This window comes from Podarcis tiliguerta, assembly GCF_965153285.1.
Source record: "Podarcis tiliguerta genome assembly, chromosome: 18".
Taxonomy (NCBI): domain Eukaryota; kingdom Metazoa; phylum Chordata; class Lepidosauria; order Squamata; family Lacertidae; genus Podarcis; species Podarcis tiliguerta.
In genome coordinates, this window is record NC_139551.1 from 8,860,375 (window position 1) to 8,879,244 (window position 18,870).

The 18,870-nt window shown below is 50.3% G+C and overlaps 1 protein-coding gene across 12 annotated transcripts in view; it reads left to right on the plus strand.

Annotated features, from left to right (window-relative positions):
- PTPRS (protein tyrosine phosphatase receptor type S) overlaps positions 1-18,870 on the plus strand; it is a 187,857-nt gene that overhangs the window by 106,881 nt on the left and 62,106 nt on the right. For 4 of the 12 annotated variants that reach the window (XM_083421330.1, XM_083421337.1, XM_083421334.1 and 1 more), the window contains 4 exons: positions 3,852-4,157; positions 10,384-10,577; positions 14,229-14,255; positions 16,404-16,521. The exons of 4 other annotated variants lie outside the window; for them this stretch is intronic. In XM_083421330.1, the coding sequence (XP_083277456.1) occupies positions 3,852-4,157; positions 10,384-10,577; positions 14,229-14,255; positions 16,404-16,521 (645 nt within the window). The remainder of the gene's footprint in view (positions 1-3,851; positions 4,158-10,383; positions 10,578-14,228; positions 14,256-16,403; positions 16,522-18,870) is intronic. 4 more of the 12 variants (XM_083421335.1, XM_083421338.1, XM_083421336.1 and 1 more) reach the window with 1 other exon arrangement.

An 18,870-nucleotide genomic window follows, 5' to 3' on the forward strand; every position in this document is an offset into this window, starting at 1 on the left:
TGAGAAAGGCCCAGATGGTGGGGGCATCAAGTGAGTTAGTGTCTGGTTCTTTTGAGGAGGCAGAGCATTGGAGGAATGCCTTAGAAACCCACCAGGAGTGCGGTCTGGCCTCCGCCGTACCAAGCGACCCTAGCACTCTCGTAAGAAAGTCTTATAAAGTTAGCCGATGCGCGGAAGGTAGGTAAAACAGACTACGAGGACTCTGGAAGTACTTGATTTATACTTTTTTTGTATAACTAGAGAGATTATTATTATTATTATTTTATTTTGTTACAATCATTATTTCCCTTCTTTTGAATTTGTCCCCCCTTTAATGCAGCGACTTGCTTTCGTTACTAATTTTCTGTTGCTGCCCCAAGCTTGCCGTTTGCTTTTTAGTACCGTCTCCCCCCCCCCATGCCACCCCCCAGCTTTCTTTTGAATGTCTGGTGTGTTGGAAGAACATTAATCCAGGGGTTGCTGCTGGGCTGTTTAGCAAGTTGCTTGGACTTTTTTTACTCACAAAGCGGTGCTCTAATAAAAAAGCTCTAAGGCCTGGGTGTGCCCACTATGCTGTGAAGGTCTGTGGAAGCTTGCGAGGGTGGGGGGAAGAAGGGAGATGAGGCCCCAAAATGCACCTCCCCAAAACTCACAGTGGCCTCTATCTAGAGTTGGTTTTGGAGGATAAAAGACAGCTAGCCTAGGCTGCTTGTGACCTTAATAGCGTACAGCGGACACTCGGGTTACGAACGTGATCTGTGTGGGATTCACGTTCGCAACCCGCAGCGGCACGCCTGCACACACGCGGGTTGCGATTTGGCGCTTCTGCGCATGTGCGACCGCCGAAACCCAGAAATAACCTGTTCCGGTACTTCCGGGTTTCGGTGGTCCGCAACCCAAAAAAACGCAACCTGAAGCGTCTGTAACCTGAGGTATGACTGTACTTAGTTACAGGTACACCCACCCCTTGGCTAATTTAAGAAACCTCCATTTGGATTGCAGCCCTGATTTGCAAAGTAGAAAAACTTTGCCCCTCTCCCTCCGCAGTCCCGATCTAGAGCACTGCAGCTTTGCAGTACCAAAAAAATGTCTCATCCGAATTAATGGAAGCGTTGTTTTATTTATTTTTGTTTTGGGTTGGGGAAACCAACCCTACAACTCAAGGGGAAGAACGGGGCAGTTAAGATCGCAAGCTGGAGCAGTGCCAGAATTTGGGGGGTGGAGGGGGGAGAAGATGAGAATATCGTCTCCGAATTCAGAACTCAACTCTCTTCTGTATCACGAAAGCAGCTTTGTAACAAAGCCCGGTGGATGTGTGTCTAGCACAGCCAACTTTCTGTTTAGTTTTGCTTAACCTCAATATTCATTGAAATCCTGGTTCTAATTGTTATTCCAGCAACCCAACAGCTGTATTCCCACCTGGGAGATTTGAGGCATAAATTTAGGAGGAGAGCAAAATCAGAAGGATGGATCCACAAGTGATAACTGATTGACGCTGTGTGTGTGTACTCATTTTCAGAGTAGACCTCTCCAGCGTAAGTCAGAGGTGACCCATTGAAATTAATGGATGCAGTTTACTTAGGCCTGTTAATTTCGGTGGGCCTACTCGCAAGTAGAGCTTAGTTGGCTATGACCCTTCTGTCGCTCCAGGAAGACCCTCCTGATTCCCCCCCCCCCCGTTGAAACAGGGTAGGCTGTTCTCCCCATATTTGAACAACTTTGGGGGGAAGAAAGAAGAAAATGCAAAATTGCCATGCAAAATTAGCACCGTAACCCCAGCGTGAAGAGAGGTGCCTTATGAAAGACTCCCTTGTTCTTCCAGCAAATCTTTACGCCGTGAGCACTGCAGCTCTTTGGCAACTGGGGGACTTTAACTCCGTTTGCATATCAGACCTGGAAGGAATTGCTTGCTCGCTTGCAGCGAGCCCTCCAAAACCCCTTTTGAGCAGGTGTTCAGCAAGAGGAAGGGGGGGGGCGAGGACCGCCGTGGGTCAGCGACAGAGCATCTGTTTTGCATGCACAAAGTCCCGGGGTCAGGCATCTGCTGGTAGGGCTGAGAATGTCCAATGCCTGGAACTTCGGGACAGCTCCTCCAGTGCTAGCCACCACTTTAGAGATCCCAATGGGACAATGATCTGACTTACCGTATTTTTCGCTCTATAAGACGCACCAGACCACAAGCCGCACCTGGTTTTTGGAGGAAGAAAACAAGAAAAAAAATATTCTGAATCTCAGAAACCAGAACAGCAAGAGGGATCACTGCACAGTGAAAGGAGCAATCCCTCTTGCTGTTCTGGCTTCTGGGATAGCTGCGCAGCCTGCATTCACTCCATAAGACGCACACACATTTCCCCTTACTTTTCAGGAGGGAAAAAGTGAGTCCTATAGAGCAAAAAATACGGTACTTTAAGGCAGTTTCCTGTATATGCCAGCTCCACTCAGAACCATGAGGACTAGAACAAGGGTCAGCAAGGTTTATCTTGCCTGGGCCGGATCGGTCCCGCAGTGAACCCTCTGTGGGCCGGATCCTGTGATTTTCAACATCTGTGCAGGCGCAATTTTCGGCGCTGCGGAAGCAACTCCCCTGCACCGGTTTAGTGCAGCCCAGCTCGGTTTGGGGGCGGCTCGTGGGCCGCTTCTGGCCCACGGGCCTTAGGTTGCAGACCCCTGGACTAGAACCTTACACTTACAGGAGGACCGCAGTTCCGTGGTAGAGCACAGTCTTTGCATGCGGAAGTCCCCAGGTTCAGCGCCCATCATCTCCAGTTAGGACTGGGGACGCTGCCTGCCTGAAATAGGGCAGAGCTTCTGCCAGTCGGTGTAGTCCGCCCTGCGCCAGATGTTGCAGAGACGCAAAGCAGCTTGCTATGCTTCTGTGCAGCACCCAATTGGAGGGACCCGCTTTGCAGTTCTTCCCTGGGGTATGGGAATTGGCAGCCGGGAAGCGGGGAAGAAAAAGTTGCTGCGGCCTCCAACTAGTCTTTTGCAGATAAAGGCCACGTCTTCCCCCAAAGCAGCAGAGCTACTCGGGAGTAAGCAGCACCGCCTGCCGAAATGTGTTTTCCTATTAAAAATGGGCACGATCTCTTCCGGCGTGGGGAAGGGGGACGCTATCTCCCCTTCTCCCAAATCCACGTAGATGAGTAATTCTGGCTGTTGAGCTTGGCCACATTCACACTGCAAAACTCTGTGCTGCCGCTTTAAACAGTCGCGGCTTTCCCCTCAAAGAATCCTGGGATCTGTAATCGGTGAGTTCTTAGGACAGCCATAGGCAAACTCCGGTCCTCCAGTTTGCGACTACAATTCCCATCATCCCCGACCGGAGTTTGCCTATGGCTGTCCTAAGAACTCACAGCACCCTGAACCAATTACAGATCCCAGAATTGTTTGGGTGCTCAAAGCGGCGTCATAGCACTAGAAGCACACAGTGCAAATTTGGCCCTAGATAGATTCTTACGAGCAGTTGAGAAGAGACCTTTGCCTATCTGTGCAAGCCACTTATTTTGCTTTGTACAATTCGCATCGCAAGACCCTCCCTTGCTTTGTTTCTGTTGCAATTTTGGCTTTGTTCGTTTTTGTTCGTCTTTATTTATTTATTTAAAGGGAGCAGAAGTCCGTTTCTTTTCTTTTTTTTAATTTCTCCCCCCTTTTAAATTTTGTCCTCCTAAGCCAAATTTTCGTACGTTTCGTTTTAGATTTTTTTGTTATCATTTTTCCTGTTTTTCTTTTTTCCCCCTTCCCCATCTTTTGTTGTTTTCCCGACCCGACCCCCCCCCCGCTGTCCCCAATACCTCTCCCCTTCCCCCGCCGCCCCCGCCCTGCCCCGAACTTCCCCTACTGCTCCCTTCTTCCCTCCTCCCACCCAACAACAGAACCGTCCGCCCCCCCTCGAGACGTAAAATGTGTCAGCACCAGATCCACGGCCATTCTGGTAAGTTGGCGGCCCCCTCCAGCCGAGAGCCAAAATGGCGTCTTGAATGGATATAGCGTTCGCTACCGAGCCCTGGACTCAGAGGACACGGAGCCGAGAGAGGTGACCAACATTCACGCAAGCACCAATCAGATCCTCCTGGAATCGCTGGAGAAGTGGACCGAATACCGGATCACTGTGGTGGCGCACACGATGGTGGGACCCGGGCCAGAAAGCTCACCGGTCATCGTCCGTACCGACGAAGACGGTAATTAGTTCCTCCGCTTCTCTGTTGAGCCTCCTGGAGAATTAGGCCAGAAATGTTGGGTGTGGCAAGGAGGGAGGGCAGGGTCACGGCTGTCTTACCCATAGGTGCTAAGGGTGCAGGCAGTGGCATAGCGTGGGTTGTCAGCACCCGGGGCAAGGCAAGTAATTTGTGCCCCCCCGCTGCACTGACCCTCCCCCAGATAGTCCCTCGCTCTCTCACTGCACCGCACGCCTGGCACCCCCCCCCTCCACAGTGGGCGGCGACCTGGCAGCTCGGATCGGATTCGCACAGCCAGCACTGCAGTGAGAGAGAGTGAGTGAGCCAGGTAGGGGCAGAGAGCTGCGAGTGCGAGCGCCCCCCCCCCCAGATGTTGCGCCCGGTGCGGCCGCCCCCCCTGCACCCCCCCACGCTATGCCACTGGGTGCAGGGCACCCGGGCGCCAGGCCCAGAGTCCGGGGCCCAGAATAGATAGATAGATAGATAAACTTTATTTGCATTAGCCAACGGCCATAGCAACATAAAACAAGCAATATATACAATTAAAAAGACAACACTGGGTAAAAAGGGCATTCAAGTGACCAAGATTATCATTCAGATAGTGGCCCTTAATCTCATTGCACCCTCGATAAACCTAGCAACCATTGCTGTTGTCTGATCATTTTGATCTGATAAATAATAATAATAATAATAATAATAATAATTTACAGTGGTGCCTCGCAAGACGAAATTAATTCGTTCTTCGAGTTTTTTCGTTCTGCGAGTTTTTTTGTCTTGCGAAGCACGACTGTGTATTGACGGTTTCCCATAGGAATGCATTGGCGGCTTAAAAAAGAAGGCGCAAGACATTTCGTCTTGCAAAGCAGGCCCATAGGGAAATCCGTCTTGTGAAGCAACTCAGAAAACGAAAAACTCTTTCGTCTTGCGAGTTTTTCGTCTTCCGAAGCATTCGTCATGCGGGGCACCACTGTATTTATACCCCGCCCTCCCCAGCCAAGGCCAGGCTCAGGGCTGCTAACAACCAATAATAAAAACGAGTTGAATGAATACAACTTAAAAACAAGATTAAAATACAACATTAACACAGTTAAAACGCACAAAGAAAATGCACAAAGGAAGAACAATGTGGCCACAGATGGGCGGCCTGGGATGGCAAGTAAGAGTGGGGTAATGATCTCAGATCTTTATAAAGGGGACTGGACAGGAGAACATGAGCCACTGTTTCCAAATTGCCGTCAGTCGGAGGCTCTGCTACTGCGGGTGGCTCTGCGCCGCAAGTTCGGGGGCAACTGAGTCAGCGAGACCCTGAGGTGGCCGCGCTCCTGTGTGCCTGGGCCTGGGCAACCTGGAGGGGGGTCCGCCGGGCAGATCTTTGCACCTGCGGCGCTGCATATGCTTAAGACAGCCCTGGGCAGGGTGTCCCAAACAGAGCTATAAGGAGCCTTTTAAGGCAGGGTTTCCCAAACCTATGCACTCTCCATCGCTCTTCCTGGTAACTTCCAGGCTGGGCTACCGCAATTCGCTCTACAGGGGGCCGCCCTTGAAGGCGACCCGGAAACGTCAGTCTGAAATGCAGCCTCGCAGAGTGGCTGGGGCAAATACAACCCAACCAGAGTGGTTGGGTTGCAAATACAAATGTGTAGTTCGCTTTTTAAAACATGCTGGTTTATTTCCAAGCCCAGTTTGAGGTGTTCGTGTTGGTCTTTAAAGCCCTCGACGACTTGGGCCGCAAATAATAATAATAATAATAATAATAATAATAATAATAATAATTTATTATTTATACTCCGCCCACCTCGCTGGGTTTCCCCAGCCACTCTGGGCTGCTTCCAACAGAACACTAAAATAAAATAAAATAAAATAAAATATCTGAAAGGCCGCCACGTAGCCTCTCAGGTGCTGAGATCAACAGTGGGGAGGGGGCTCTTGGTTGTTCCTTAGAGTGGCAGCCCAGGGGGACAGGGCCTTCTCTGTGGCAGCCCCTAAGCTAGCCGTGGAACTCGCTGCATTCAGAGCTGCGCCTGGCACCTTCATTGTAGAGCTTGCAGAGAATGCCGAAGACCTCCCTCTGCCTTTTGGGCCCCAACTTACTCTCTTCTCATTGTAATTCACTTTAAGCTGCTTTGTAATGTTGTGTTTTAACGTTGTAACCTGCCCTGGGACCTTAAGGTGAAGGGCAGGCAATAGACAAACGGTTGGTGAGACCACGGTGGTGATAACAGCTAAGGCTGCAGGTCCGATCCCCTTACGGGACAGGTGCAAACTTCACACTTGCTCCCCTGTAAAAATAAAAATCTACTTTCCAGTGGTGTGTGATTGAGGGCTTAGCTCCCTCCGAAGAACCTCCTCCCCTTTATTTCTGCATGAGATTAGCCCGGAGCAGGGACTCATGCAGAGACACAACTCTCTTAGAATAATTCCACCTGCATCTGGTCTCACCCTGGCAAGGGGACCTCCCTGCTCCGAGTGAATATGTATTGGAAAGAGGGGGTGCCGGAGCACTCGCCCAGAGGTGCAACAGCCAGCCTCTCCCTCCCTGCCTTTCTCCCCTGTGGCGAGAAAGTGCCACTAGGAATTAATTAAGGGCATATCGAACGCCCAACCCACGGCCGTAAATATCCCACTTTCTGCCAAAGACTGAGCACCCGAAGCCATGTCTGTAATGTAGTAACATAAACCAATTACAGAGTCCCATGGACCAGTGGCGTAGCGTGGGTTGTCAGCACCCGGGGCAAGGCAAGTAATTTGCGCCCCCTAACCCGTGGATTTGCGCCCCCTAACGCTACCCCCCAGATGTTGCGGCCGGCCCCCCCTGCACCCCCCCACGCTACGCCACTGTTTCTCCCACCGTGGGTTGGGCGTTCGATAAGCCCTTAATTAATTCCTAGTGGCACTTTCTTTGTTTTAGAGGGCCGTAAATATCCCACTTTCTTCTGCCAAAGACTGAGCACCCGAAGCCATGTCTGTAATGTAGTAAGATAAACCAATTACAGCGCAGGAGCTTCTGGAAAAATTTTAAAAAGAGAGAGAGAGACAAGACCTGTGTTAGGATTTAAGGACTCTATCGCTGCTTTGTTTGAGATACAGTGGTGCCCCGCAAGACGAATGCCTCGCAAGACGGAAAACCCGCTAGACGAAAGGGTTTTCCGTTTTTCAATGCGCTTCGCAGGACGAATTTCTCTATGGGCTTGCTTCGCAAGACGAAAATGTCTTGCGATTCTTGCGATTTTTTTCCGCTCCCCACCCCCTTTTTCTAATCCGCTAAACCGCTAATAGCCTTTTAGCAGCTAATCCGCTAATCCCTTAAGCCTTTAATAGCCGCTAATAGCGCTAATCCACTAATGGGGTTGCTTCGCAAGACGAAAAAACTGCTAGACGAAGAGACGCGCGGAACGGATTCTTTTCGTCTTGCGAGGCACCACTGTATTCTTTTATCTCCACATTGTGGCGTTTTAGTCCGTCAGCGCAGTGTTCGGGGGGGCGGGGGGCTGTCCCTCGGCAAAAATAATTCCCTTTGTTGACTGTGCCCAGCTGCAGGGGGTTAGACTAGATGGCCTTTGAGGTTCCCTTCCAAATCTACGATTCTACGGTCCCGCAAAAAGGCAGCCGGATCTGGCTTCTTCGCCATGCACCGTTCTTTGCAGCCCAATTTGCTTTCGGCAAATGCTGAACTTGTGCCTCTTTGATTCCTGGGACGAGTGTTTTGAAGGCCCACCTCTGTCTGTGATTCCCACATTGCGGGGGGTTGGTCTAGATGACCCTTGAACCCCTCCCAGCTCTCCGGTTCTGCGATTCTAGCAACCCTGCCCCACTCTCCCTCTGGCTGCCGTCCGTTTTTAACTGTTTTTAATTCTGAATTTTCAGTTGTTGCAGCCTGCCCTGGGACCTTCCACTTCTGGTGGGGATAATAAATTTAATAAGAAGAAGAACAATGCTTTATGGCAACGGTTGTCAAACTTTTCCCCCTGGGCCACACTTCCAAAATTTTTTTTTTAAAAAGAGGCTTGCGCCACACCAGATTTTTTTAATTCACAAGAAATACATTTAAAAATGAAAACCAACAATGCCTACTAGTGCTTGATTTTGAAAAGATATCTATCCGTATTCTGAAAATAAATTTTAAAAATTGATGCTGTACTATATTATTTCCCCAAAATTGATTTTTGGATTTTATTGTTATTCATGTTTTTTATACTGTATTTCATGCTGCTTTTATAATTAAGTGTTTTAAATTTGTTGTTAGCCGCCCTGAGCCCGGTTTTTGAACCGGGAAGGGCGGAGTATAAATAAAAATTCATTATTATTATTATATTACACTGAAGTATTTAAATGTTTATTTGATGGACCTTGAGTCTTCCTACATAACCTATCATAGAATAGTAGAGTTGGAAGGCATCCCAAAGGACATCTAGTCTAACCCCCTGCAATGCAGGAATCTCAACTAAATCATCCATGACAGAGGGTCATCCTGTCTCTGCCTAAAAACTTCCAAGGAAGGAAAGTCTACCACCTTCCAAGGGAGACCATTCCACTATCAAACAGCTCTTGTTGTCAGAAAGCTCTTCGTCATATAAGTCAGAATCTCCTTTCTTATAACTTGAAGCTGTGGGTTCGAGTCCTACCCTCCTCCAGAGCAGGAGAAAAGCAAGCTTGCTCCCTCTTCCATATTGACAGCTGCCACACCTTGAACCCAGAACCGCTGCTTTGCAGAGTGGGATTAACTGACTCACCAAGGATTCTGGGTAGCCGAAATAGTATCCTGCTTTTGTTTCTCAGCAACCATGGCAGCTCCAGGTTAGGCTGTGACCGGCCCCTGGAGAGCCACCGTTAGTCATCATAGCACTGGGCTACATGAGCAGGACGCGGGTGGCGCTGTGGGTTAAACCACAGAGCCTAGGACTTCCGGTTGGCGGTTCAAATCCCCGCGACGGGGTGAGCTCCCGTTGCTCGGTCCCTGCTCCTGCCAACCTAGCAGTTCGAAAGCACGTCAAAGTGCAAGTAGATAAATAGGTACTGCTCCGGCGGGAAGGTAAACGGCATTTCCGTGCGCTGCTCTGGTTCACCAGAAGCGGCTTAGTCCTGCTGGCCACATGACCCAGAAGCTGTACGCCGGCTCCCTCGGCCAATAAAGCGAGATGAGCGCCGCAACCCCAGAGTCGGCCACAACTGGACCTAATGGTCAGGGGTCCCTTTACCTTTACATGAGCCAATGGCCACTCATTGTAGACCACTGTTTCTCAAACTTGGGTCCCCAGCTGCTTTTGGACTACAACTCCCATCACCCTTAGCTGCCAGGAGCTAGTCAGGAGCAGGTCAGCAATGAAACACCTGGTGTCAGTGAACTCTATATTCAAGGAAACGAGGTTGGCCCAGGAAGCCAGGCCTAGTGAGCAAAGCAACTCAGCCCCTATGAGGCGGTTGCTAGGACTGAAGGTCCCTGCCTGCCCGCAGAGGAAGGGGGGGAGGGGGCACGCAGTGCCCCCAGCAGCACGATCCCGGTGGGGTGGCATCGCAGCTGCTCTCCACCCCCCGGTGCCGGAGCATGAAGCTCCGCCACTGCCTTCGGGTCCTTCCCCAGCATTCTGAGACTTCTCTACCTCATTTATCCCTGCTCCACCCTTTTCATGCCTCTTCTGGTTCTGGGAGACCAGCGGAGAGGGTAGCTGGTCACAGCAGGAAGGAGCCTGCCTCATGTCTGTCTCCTGGTCCCCCTACGCTGAGTCTGGACTGCTCTCTGCCCCGGCCTCTTCCTGCTCACTAAAGCCTGTTGCCTCTTCCAGCTTCCAACACCACCTTCTCCTGCCAATCTTCTGGGCTCTGAGCCTTCTTCCCTTGGGGGTTCCCCAACTGGTGCCTCCCACCCCTCCTTTGCATCCAGGCAGCCCGCGGCACTACGTAGCAGGACCAGTGGTTGGGGATAGTGGTAGTCCCAACAACTGCTGGAGGCCCAAGCTTTGAGAACCATGAGGACTAGTGCCTTTAGATATAAGGGAGAGGTTGCAACTCACTCATAAGGCTCAATCCTACACCTTTGGGAACTGACAGTCCTGAACCGCTGTGTTTGCGTGGAAAACAAAATTGGGCTAAATGGCAAAGAAGCCTATCTCAGGTCCTTTGAACCCTGGATGCTTTGGACGTCGTGTGAATTTCCTGTGTTAAAGCTGAAACACGCACCTTCTCTCTGTCTCTCTCTCTGTTCCTCTGGCTCCTTCCTTTTCCTCTCTTCCAGTGCCCAGTGCCCCGCCACGCAAAGTGGAAGTGGAGGTTCTGAATTCAACCGCCATCCAAGTGTCCTGGCGCTCGCCGCTCCAGAACCGCCAGCACGGGCAGATTCGCGGCTACCAAGTACACTACATCCGAATGGAGAACGGGGAAGCTAGCGGTCTACCCCAGATCAAAGACGTGATGTTGGCCGATGCTCAGGTAATGACCTGCCGATAGCCTAACATCCCTTCTCTGCACGCTCTGCTGACGTCTGGGTTAGGCTACTGCAAGGTGCTAAGTGTGGGGCTGCCCTTGAAGATGGTTCAGAGCCTGGGCGCATAACACCAAGTCCTGGCTGACCCCTGGACTGAACAAACCCCTGTGCTGCAAAGAGAATGTCACCAATGTCTAGGCAACATGATGACCATGTACATAGAATCATAGAGTTGGAAGAGACCACAAGGGCCATCGAGTCCAACCCCCTGCCAAGCAGGAAACATCATCAGAGCACTCCTGACATATGGTTGTCAAGCCTCTGCTTAAAGACCTCCAAAGAAGGAGACTCCACCACACTCCTTGGCAGCAAATTCCACTGTCAAACAGCTCTTATTGTCAGGAAGTTCTTCCTAATGTTTAGGTGGAATCTTCTTTCTTGTAGTTTGGATCCATTGCTCCGTGTCCGCTTCTCTGGAGCAGCAGAAAACAACCTTTCTCCCTCCTCTAGGTGACATCCTTTTATATATTTGAACATGGCTATCATATCACCCCTTAACCTCCTCTTCTCCAGGCTAAACATGCCCAGCTCCCTTAGCCGTTCCTCATAAGGCATTGATTCCAGGCCTTTGACCATTTTGGTTGCCCTCCTCTGGACACGTTCCAGTTTGTCAGTGTCCTTCTTGAACTGTGGTGCCCAGAACTGGACACAGTACTCCAGGTGAGGTCTGACCAGAGCAGAATACAGTGGCACTATTACTTCCCTTGATCTAGATGCTATACTCCTATTGATGCAGCCCAGAATTGCATTGGCTTTTTTAGCTGCCGCGTCGCACTGTTGGCTCATACGCAATAGACAATCTGTTATACAGTTCCTTCAAACCATAACAAGTCCTTCATAAACCCATCTTATTTCGAATGGATGTATGTAAATGAAAATATCAAATGCCAGGGCACAGTGCTCATGGATTAACGTAGTGACTATTTTAATTTACATACATTCATTCGAAATAAGATGGGTTTATGAAGCAATTCTATATCCTCCCACCACGCTGACGAAGAATTCTATGAAACAGTAGTTGTAATGGTTCTAGGGGTTGCTCGTGCGTAAATCGGCGCCACACCTGGGTGGGTTGCCTGAGTGAACCCTTTCTGTCTGGACAGCCACTCGCCCGTGGCTGTCTCATTCGCTGGCAGAATCCGTCAGTGGGCGTTTCTTGAACTTCTTCCAGCATAAAAGTTCTTTGACGCCTAGTCTCCGCCTACTCTCCCTGCATGGAAGCCTTCTGCGCAGGGAGGGTATGGGCATCGGAGGACCCGTGCTCTCCCCGCTGGTCCCCGGCGAGGAGTCCTGGAGCCACCTTGCCGATTCCCCCATCTGCCTCCCTCCTCCACTGGTGCTACGCTGATTTCCTTCCCCAGAAGATGTGCTGCTTCTCTCCCTCCCGGGACGCTCTCCGCAATCCCTCTGGAGCCCTCCCTCTCCTTCTGGCTCCGATGGCAGTTCCCTGACAGTAGTCAATATCCAGAATCACTGTTCAGTGTTGGACATTGTATTTGCTGAATACACAAAGCTTCACAGCTTGTCTTTAATTGTACAAAGTCGGGTACCTCGCTTCATTTAAAGATTGCGACTAAAGATTTCATTTTCGACTTGTTATGGTTTTAAGGAATTCTATAAAAGATTGTCTATTGCGTATCTACATGGTCATCGTGTTGCCTAGACATTGCTGACACCTAGACTGCACTGACTACCAATTAGTTTCATTGTCCAAGCCAGCGTTGGATTTGACCTACAAAGCCTATTCAGCTCAGGACCCCAGGACCAGCGCCGAGGGCCTTCTGGCAGTTCCCTCGCTGCAAGAAGCCAAGTTACAGGGAACCAGGCAGAGGGCCTTCTCGGTGGTGGCTCTCGCCCTGTGGAACGCCCTCCCACCAGATGTCTAATAGAACAACAACTACCAGACTTTTAGAAGACATCTGAAGGCAGCCCTGTTTAGAGAAGCTTTTAATGTTTGTTGCATTACTGTATTGTATTACTGGCCTTGCTAGCTAGGGGTGATGGGAGTTGTAGTCCAACATCTAGGGACCCACAGATTGAGACAGGCTGCTCTGGAGCGTGGCAACATGAGAACAGGCCTTTTCAGTGGTGGGTCCCTGCTTGTGAAACGCTCTCCCCAGAGAGGCTCACCTGTTGACATCATTATCTGCTTTTAGTCAACAAGGCGAAAGCATTTTCCCCACCACGCTTCGGCTCTTAGTTATTATCTGCAGCCTCTTGCTAGTGGGCGGGATGTTTCAATCCTGCCTTTCAAAAGGGGGGGGGGGGAATGAATGTGTTTCAGATGTTGATATGCTCTGTTTCATATTGCTTTTAACGTTACGTGTTTTGATTATTTACTGTGAGCGCTTTGAATTGTAAGAGGGAAAAAAGCTCTTCCGAATGCAAGGCAATATACCGTATTTTTTGCTCTATAGGACGCACTTTTTCCCCTCCAAAAATGAAGGGGGAAAGTGTGTGCGTCCTATGGAGTGAATGCAGGCTTTTGCTGAAGCCTGGAGAGTGAGAGGGGTCAGTGCGCACCCTCTCGCAGTCCAGGCTTCAGGAAGCTATCTGCAAGCCCGCGGAGCCTGCCGGGAGTTCCCGCCTGGCTCCGCAGGCTTGTGCACAGCTGCCTGCAGCCCAAAGCCCGGGGAGCGCTGCGCTGTGCACCCCAGGCTTCGGGCAGCTCTCCGCAAGCTTGTGGAGCCCGGCGGGAGTTTCCGCCGGGCTCCCAAGGCTTGCGGACAGCAGCCTGCTGTCCCAGAAGCCAAAAGAGCTAGACGGGGTGCTGTGCAGCCCTCCGTCTCACTGTTCCAGCTTTGGGATGGCTGCGCACAGCCTCCGCAGGGCGGCTACAATGGATGTCCCCAAATCCTCAAGCCTTTGGAGTGCAGCTGCGCTCCAAAGCTTCAGGGATCTTTGAGGCTGGTGGTGGGGGAAAGCAGCGCTTCCCCCCACCGCCAGCCCCACAAGCTCGGGGGGCAGCGGCAAGGCCTGCTATTGAACGCACCTTGAATGCACCTTGTTTTTGAGGGGGAGAACAAGAAAAAAAAATTCCCCTATTCTCCCCCTCCTATGGTTCCGTGCGTCCAATAGAGCTAAAAATACGGTACACTGCAGCTGAGCCTTGCGTGCATCAAGTATAAGTGGCCTTCTGAACCGCTGGTCTATTTGGCTCACCATCGTCCACTCTGACTAGCACCAGCTGTCCAGGGTTTCAGGCAGGGACCGCATGCATACAGGATCTCTAACCACTGAGCGACATTCCCCCCGCCCCCCGAAAACAAACCTTTCACCTTGAAAATGTTCCACACTCCAAAAAGGGTTGTTGTTTCCCCCCCAGTTGGCGCTGCTGCAGATGCTGCCTTTTCAAAGCTCTGCCACTGCTATCTGTAAGAATCATAAAATTCTAGTTGGGGGGAACCCAAAGGTCATCTAGTCCGACCCCCCCAGTAGTGCACCCTACTAACCTCATCCCTCCTTGGATCTCTCCCTCTTCACGGGCTTCCGAGAAGCAGGCTATTTTGCTTCCTCTGCAAATTCTCTCTCTCTCTCTGTCTGTCTTAACACGTTTTCCTCTTTCTGTCCTTAACCGCATACCCTCTTTTGCTCAGTGGGAAACCGATGACACTGCAGAATACGTAAGTACGGACTCTTTCTTGTCCGGGTGACCCTTTTGCTCTGCTCCCCAACCCTCTTTCCCTTCTGTTGGTGATGCTGTGGCATTTGTGGATTTCTGCTTTCGCCCTTTTTCTCCTCCCATGCCCCGTTTCATCACTCCGGGCAAAGGGAGGCTTTGCCAGCCGTTTAACTGGGCCACCGTGCAGAAGCCGCTTCTGTCCACTACCATCTGTGATGTCTCTCCTAACTTATAGCTCTCAAAGCGACTTCCAACCACACATGTACAGTCTGGGGCAAATGTGGCCCTCCAGACCTCTCTACCTGGCCCAGAAAGCTCTCCCCAGGCACCAGCGCCCAAAGCTGTCAACCGTCCCTTATTTGGCGGGAAAGCCCCTTATCCCAGCGCCGTGTCCCGCTGCTGTCCCTTATTGATGATGTCCCTTAAATTTCCCGGGTTTCAAAGGAAGCAGCTCCTCTCCCTCCCTCCCTGCCGGCCAGGGAGGAGGGAGGCTCCAACTGTGTTGCTTGGCTGCGTTGCTCACCCAATAAGGAGTCTAAGAACAACTGGGGGGTGGAGCTTGCATGCCTTGTGCCGATCAAATTGGCAGCCTTGCCTGGGGACTCGCCTTTGCTCAGCGCTTCCCAGCGGAGAGGTGACGGTGGTTTCCCTTGCTGCATCCCCTTTGCCGGGTTGCTGCGCTGTGGGAACCACCGCTTGAGGCTTCGTTTGGCTGCTGGCTGGGCTTTCTGCTCAGAGGGGCTCAGAAGTCGAACATACCTGTGTTCGAAAAATCCCTTATTTTGGCTGCTGATCCCTTATTTTCGAGGCTGCTGGTCCCTTGTTTTCAGATCTGTAAGTTGTCAGCTATGCCACCGCCCCCTCGAATGCCCTGATTTGCACTCTCCTTCCATTTTTTTTCTGAGCTCTTCTTGGAAGCGTAGTTTGTCCAGAGGGCTGGAATTCGGCCACGGCCGAAAAAGCCCTGGCTCTGGTTGAGGCCAGCCTAACCTCCCTGTGGCCTGGGACCTCCAAGATGTTTTTGTTTGAAGACCGTAGGGTCCTCCGTTGGACATACCAGGAGAGCTTTGGGTTCCCAGCCCCCACAAATATTTAATTGGGGCGAGCCAAAGGGACCTTGGTGGGACATGGGTGGCGCTCTGGGTTAAACCACAGAGCCTAGGACTTGCCGATCAGAAGGTCGGTGGTTCGAATCCCCGCAATGACGGGGTGAGCTCCCGTTGCTTGGTCCCTGCTCCGGCCAACCTAGCAGTTCGAAAGCACATCAGAGTGCAAGTAGATAAATAGGTACCACTCCGGCGGGAAGGTAAACGGCGTTTCCGTGCACTGCTCTGGTTCGCCAGAAGCGGCTTAGTCATGCTGGCCACATGACCCGGAAGCTGTACGCCGGCTCCCTCGGCCAATAAAGCGAGATGAGCGCCGCAACCCCAGAGTCGGCCACGACTGGACCTAATAGTCAGGGGCGCCTTTACCTTTAAAGGGACCTTGCCTCCTGTGCTTGCTCCCCACCTCTCCCGTCTCTGAAACAAGGGAGGCAAGACCCTGGCAAAGTAGGCTTGAGCTGACGGGGCAGTACCTCAAAACAGCTGCATTCACAGTCCCCAAAGGCACCCCCTGCCTGGAATTAAAGCGCCCCATAGCCGCCACCGCCCTCAAACACACATGCACCCTCTTCCAGAATCGGCTTGTCTGCAGCGGAGGGGTGCATGGTGTTTGCATGTGAAAAGGAGGTTGTTAATCTCCTTGAAGCTGCTAGATTCTCTTTTCCTCCTCTCTCCTCCGAGACTCCGGACTCCTTTGAAGAACCTGGCAGAGCGTTTTGACAGCGGATGCGTTTTCTGCCGAGATAGAGGGAGAAAAGCTGGGAGGCAGATGGAGGAGCAAAGCACCCCCCCTCTCTCTCGGCTGCATGTTTTGCATAAAGAGGATTCCTCGGAGTTTGTGTGTTTTCGTAGCTAAACTGTGTGCATTTCCTTCCCGCAACCTCACAACCCCACTTTTCCTTTTCCTCTCGCTTGCGTTGTGTCGTGTTCCCTGCATGCATCTCCCCCCCCCCCCCCAGCCACCGCCAAGCTCAAACTGTTCTGCCTTCGGTATTTTAAAAAAGGGTAAAAAAATCTCTCTCCTTCTCTTGGATTCCCTTCCCCAGGAAATGATCATCGCTGGGCTGCAGCCTGAGACTGCCTATTCCATCACTGTGGCTGCCTATACCATGAAAGGCGACGGCGCCCGCAGCAAACCCAGGGTGGCTGTGACCAAGGGGGCAGGTGAGCATCTCTCGGAGGGTAACACCACCAGCCCTCGTTGCACAAAGGCAGCTGCAGAATGCTTCCTTTTCTACTTTTAAAATCATTTTTTAAAATATTGTTTTATCATCAACAACCATTACTAAACCCAGAAGCTCAGCATCAGGGTATTGCCTCGTGCCGTATACAAAGCAAGCGATAAATAAGAAGCAAGAGTGATGGTCGCACCCCGTTATCAACCAAGGCACCCATATTTCCCAAGGTGGCGTGGATGGTGAACGTTGAGTATCCCGAGTTTGAAGCGCAGGAAATAAAAAACCCCACTCAGTGCCGTAAGTGCAGGCAGTGATTGCCTAGAAGCTCATGAGAGTGATTGGCTAGAAGATAAGGATTCTGATTGGTGTCAAGCTGGCAATTCTGATTGGCTAGAAAATAAGGGTGTAAATTGGCTAGACGATCAGGATCCTGATTGGTGTGCAGCTGAGGATTCTGATTGGCTAGAAGATCAGCATTCTGATTGGTGTGAAGCTGAGGTTTCTGATTGGCTAGAAAATAAGGATGTAGATTGGCTAGATGATCAGGATCCTGATTGGCTAGAAAATAAGGATGTAGATTGGCTAGAAGATCAAGATTCTGATTAGTGTGAAGCTGAGGATTCTGATTGGCTAGAAAATAAGGATATAGATTGGCTAGATGATCAGGATCCTGATTGGCTAGAAGATAAGGATTCTGATTGGTGCCAAGCTGGCAATTCTGATTGGCAAGAAAACAAGGGTGTAAATTGGCTAGACGATCAGGATCCTGATTGGTGTGCAGCTGAGGATTCTGATTGGCTAGAAGATCAGCATTCTGATTGGTGCGAAGCTGAGGATTCTGATTGGCTAGAAAATAAGGATGTAGATTGGCTAGATGATCAGGATCCTGATTGGCTAGAAAATAAGGATTTGGATTGGCTAGAAGATCAAGATTCTGATTAGTGTGAAGCTGAGGATTCTGATTGGCTAGAAAATAAGGATATAGATTGGCTAGATGATCAGGATCCTGATTGGCTAGAAGATAAGGATTCTGATTGGTGCCAAGCTGGCAATTCTGATTGGCAAGAAAACAAGGGTGTAAATTGGCTAGACGATCAGGATCCTGATTGGTGTGCAGCTGAGGATTCTGATTGGCTAGAAGATCAGCATTCTGATTGGTGCGAAGCTGAGGATTCTGATTGGCTAGAAAATAAGGATGTAGATTGGCTAGATGATCAGGATCCTGATTGGCTAGAAGATAAGGATTCTTATTGGCTAGAAAATAAGGATGTAGATTGGCTAGAAAATCAAGATTCTGATTAGTGTGAAGCTGAGGATTCTGATTAGCTAGACTATGACGAGTATGATTGGCTAGAAGATTACTAGTGTGATTCACTGTATGAGTAGACTTTCCAGGACACTCCCCCGCAAAAAAACTAATCTTTTGTGAAGATTTATCTTCATGTTTTTCTCCCCTCCTCCTCCTCCTCATTTTCTTCCTGGATCTTATTTCATTGCTGCTGGGTTTGTCTATCCATCCATCACTGAAGGAGAATCTCTCCAGCTGATAAGCTCTTATCCAAGAACTCGTTCCACTTAGGTCCAGATAGATAATTTGTTTTCTTTCCTTTTTTAAAGAAAAAAAAATTCCTAATTTGGGGAAATTGCTTCTTTCCCTTGCCAAATCTTTCAAATGGGTCTTTTATCTGCTTTGTGCTGTTCAGTCAATAATTCACATTTTGGTAAAGGGAAAACAATTTCCCAAGCTCACATCATCCCCGGAGCTCACAGGGCGTTTTCGGGCCAGCTGCTGCCCCTCTCAGCCAAACCTGCCTCACCTGTTGTGAAAATAAAAACAGGGAGCTGGGAGAGAGAACCGTCCACGAATACAGAAATGCCAAGCTCAGCCACTGGCAATCTCAAGACAGCAGGTGATAAGGGCAGGGCGAACCCTTCTTTGCCCATTGCAAAGCTCGAGAGCAATTCTTGGTCAGAATCAGGCAGTCCTGGACAAGCAGATGATCTGGAGTCCCAGTTTCGGCCCCTCCAGATGTCCTTTTTAAAAAAGTGTGCATTCATGATGATTCGTGCTCAGGGCAGTCACACACAATCCCACTTTCAGTCCAGTCGCACTGCGGTGGGTATCCAGTATCTTCCGGCTGAAGTCCTGTAATGTTTCATCCTGCAGGTAATTCTGGTTTATTTTTCTCCTGATTTTGCAGTGCCATAGCTTCTTATATCTTACATATATTATTATATATACATATATATATATATATATATGTATAGATGGTTATATATATGTGTGTGTGTGTGGTTTAACCCACAGCGCCAACTGCGTCTCTTGAAAATTATA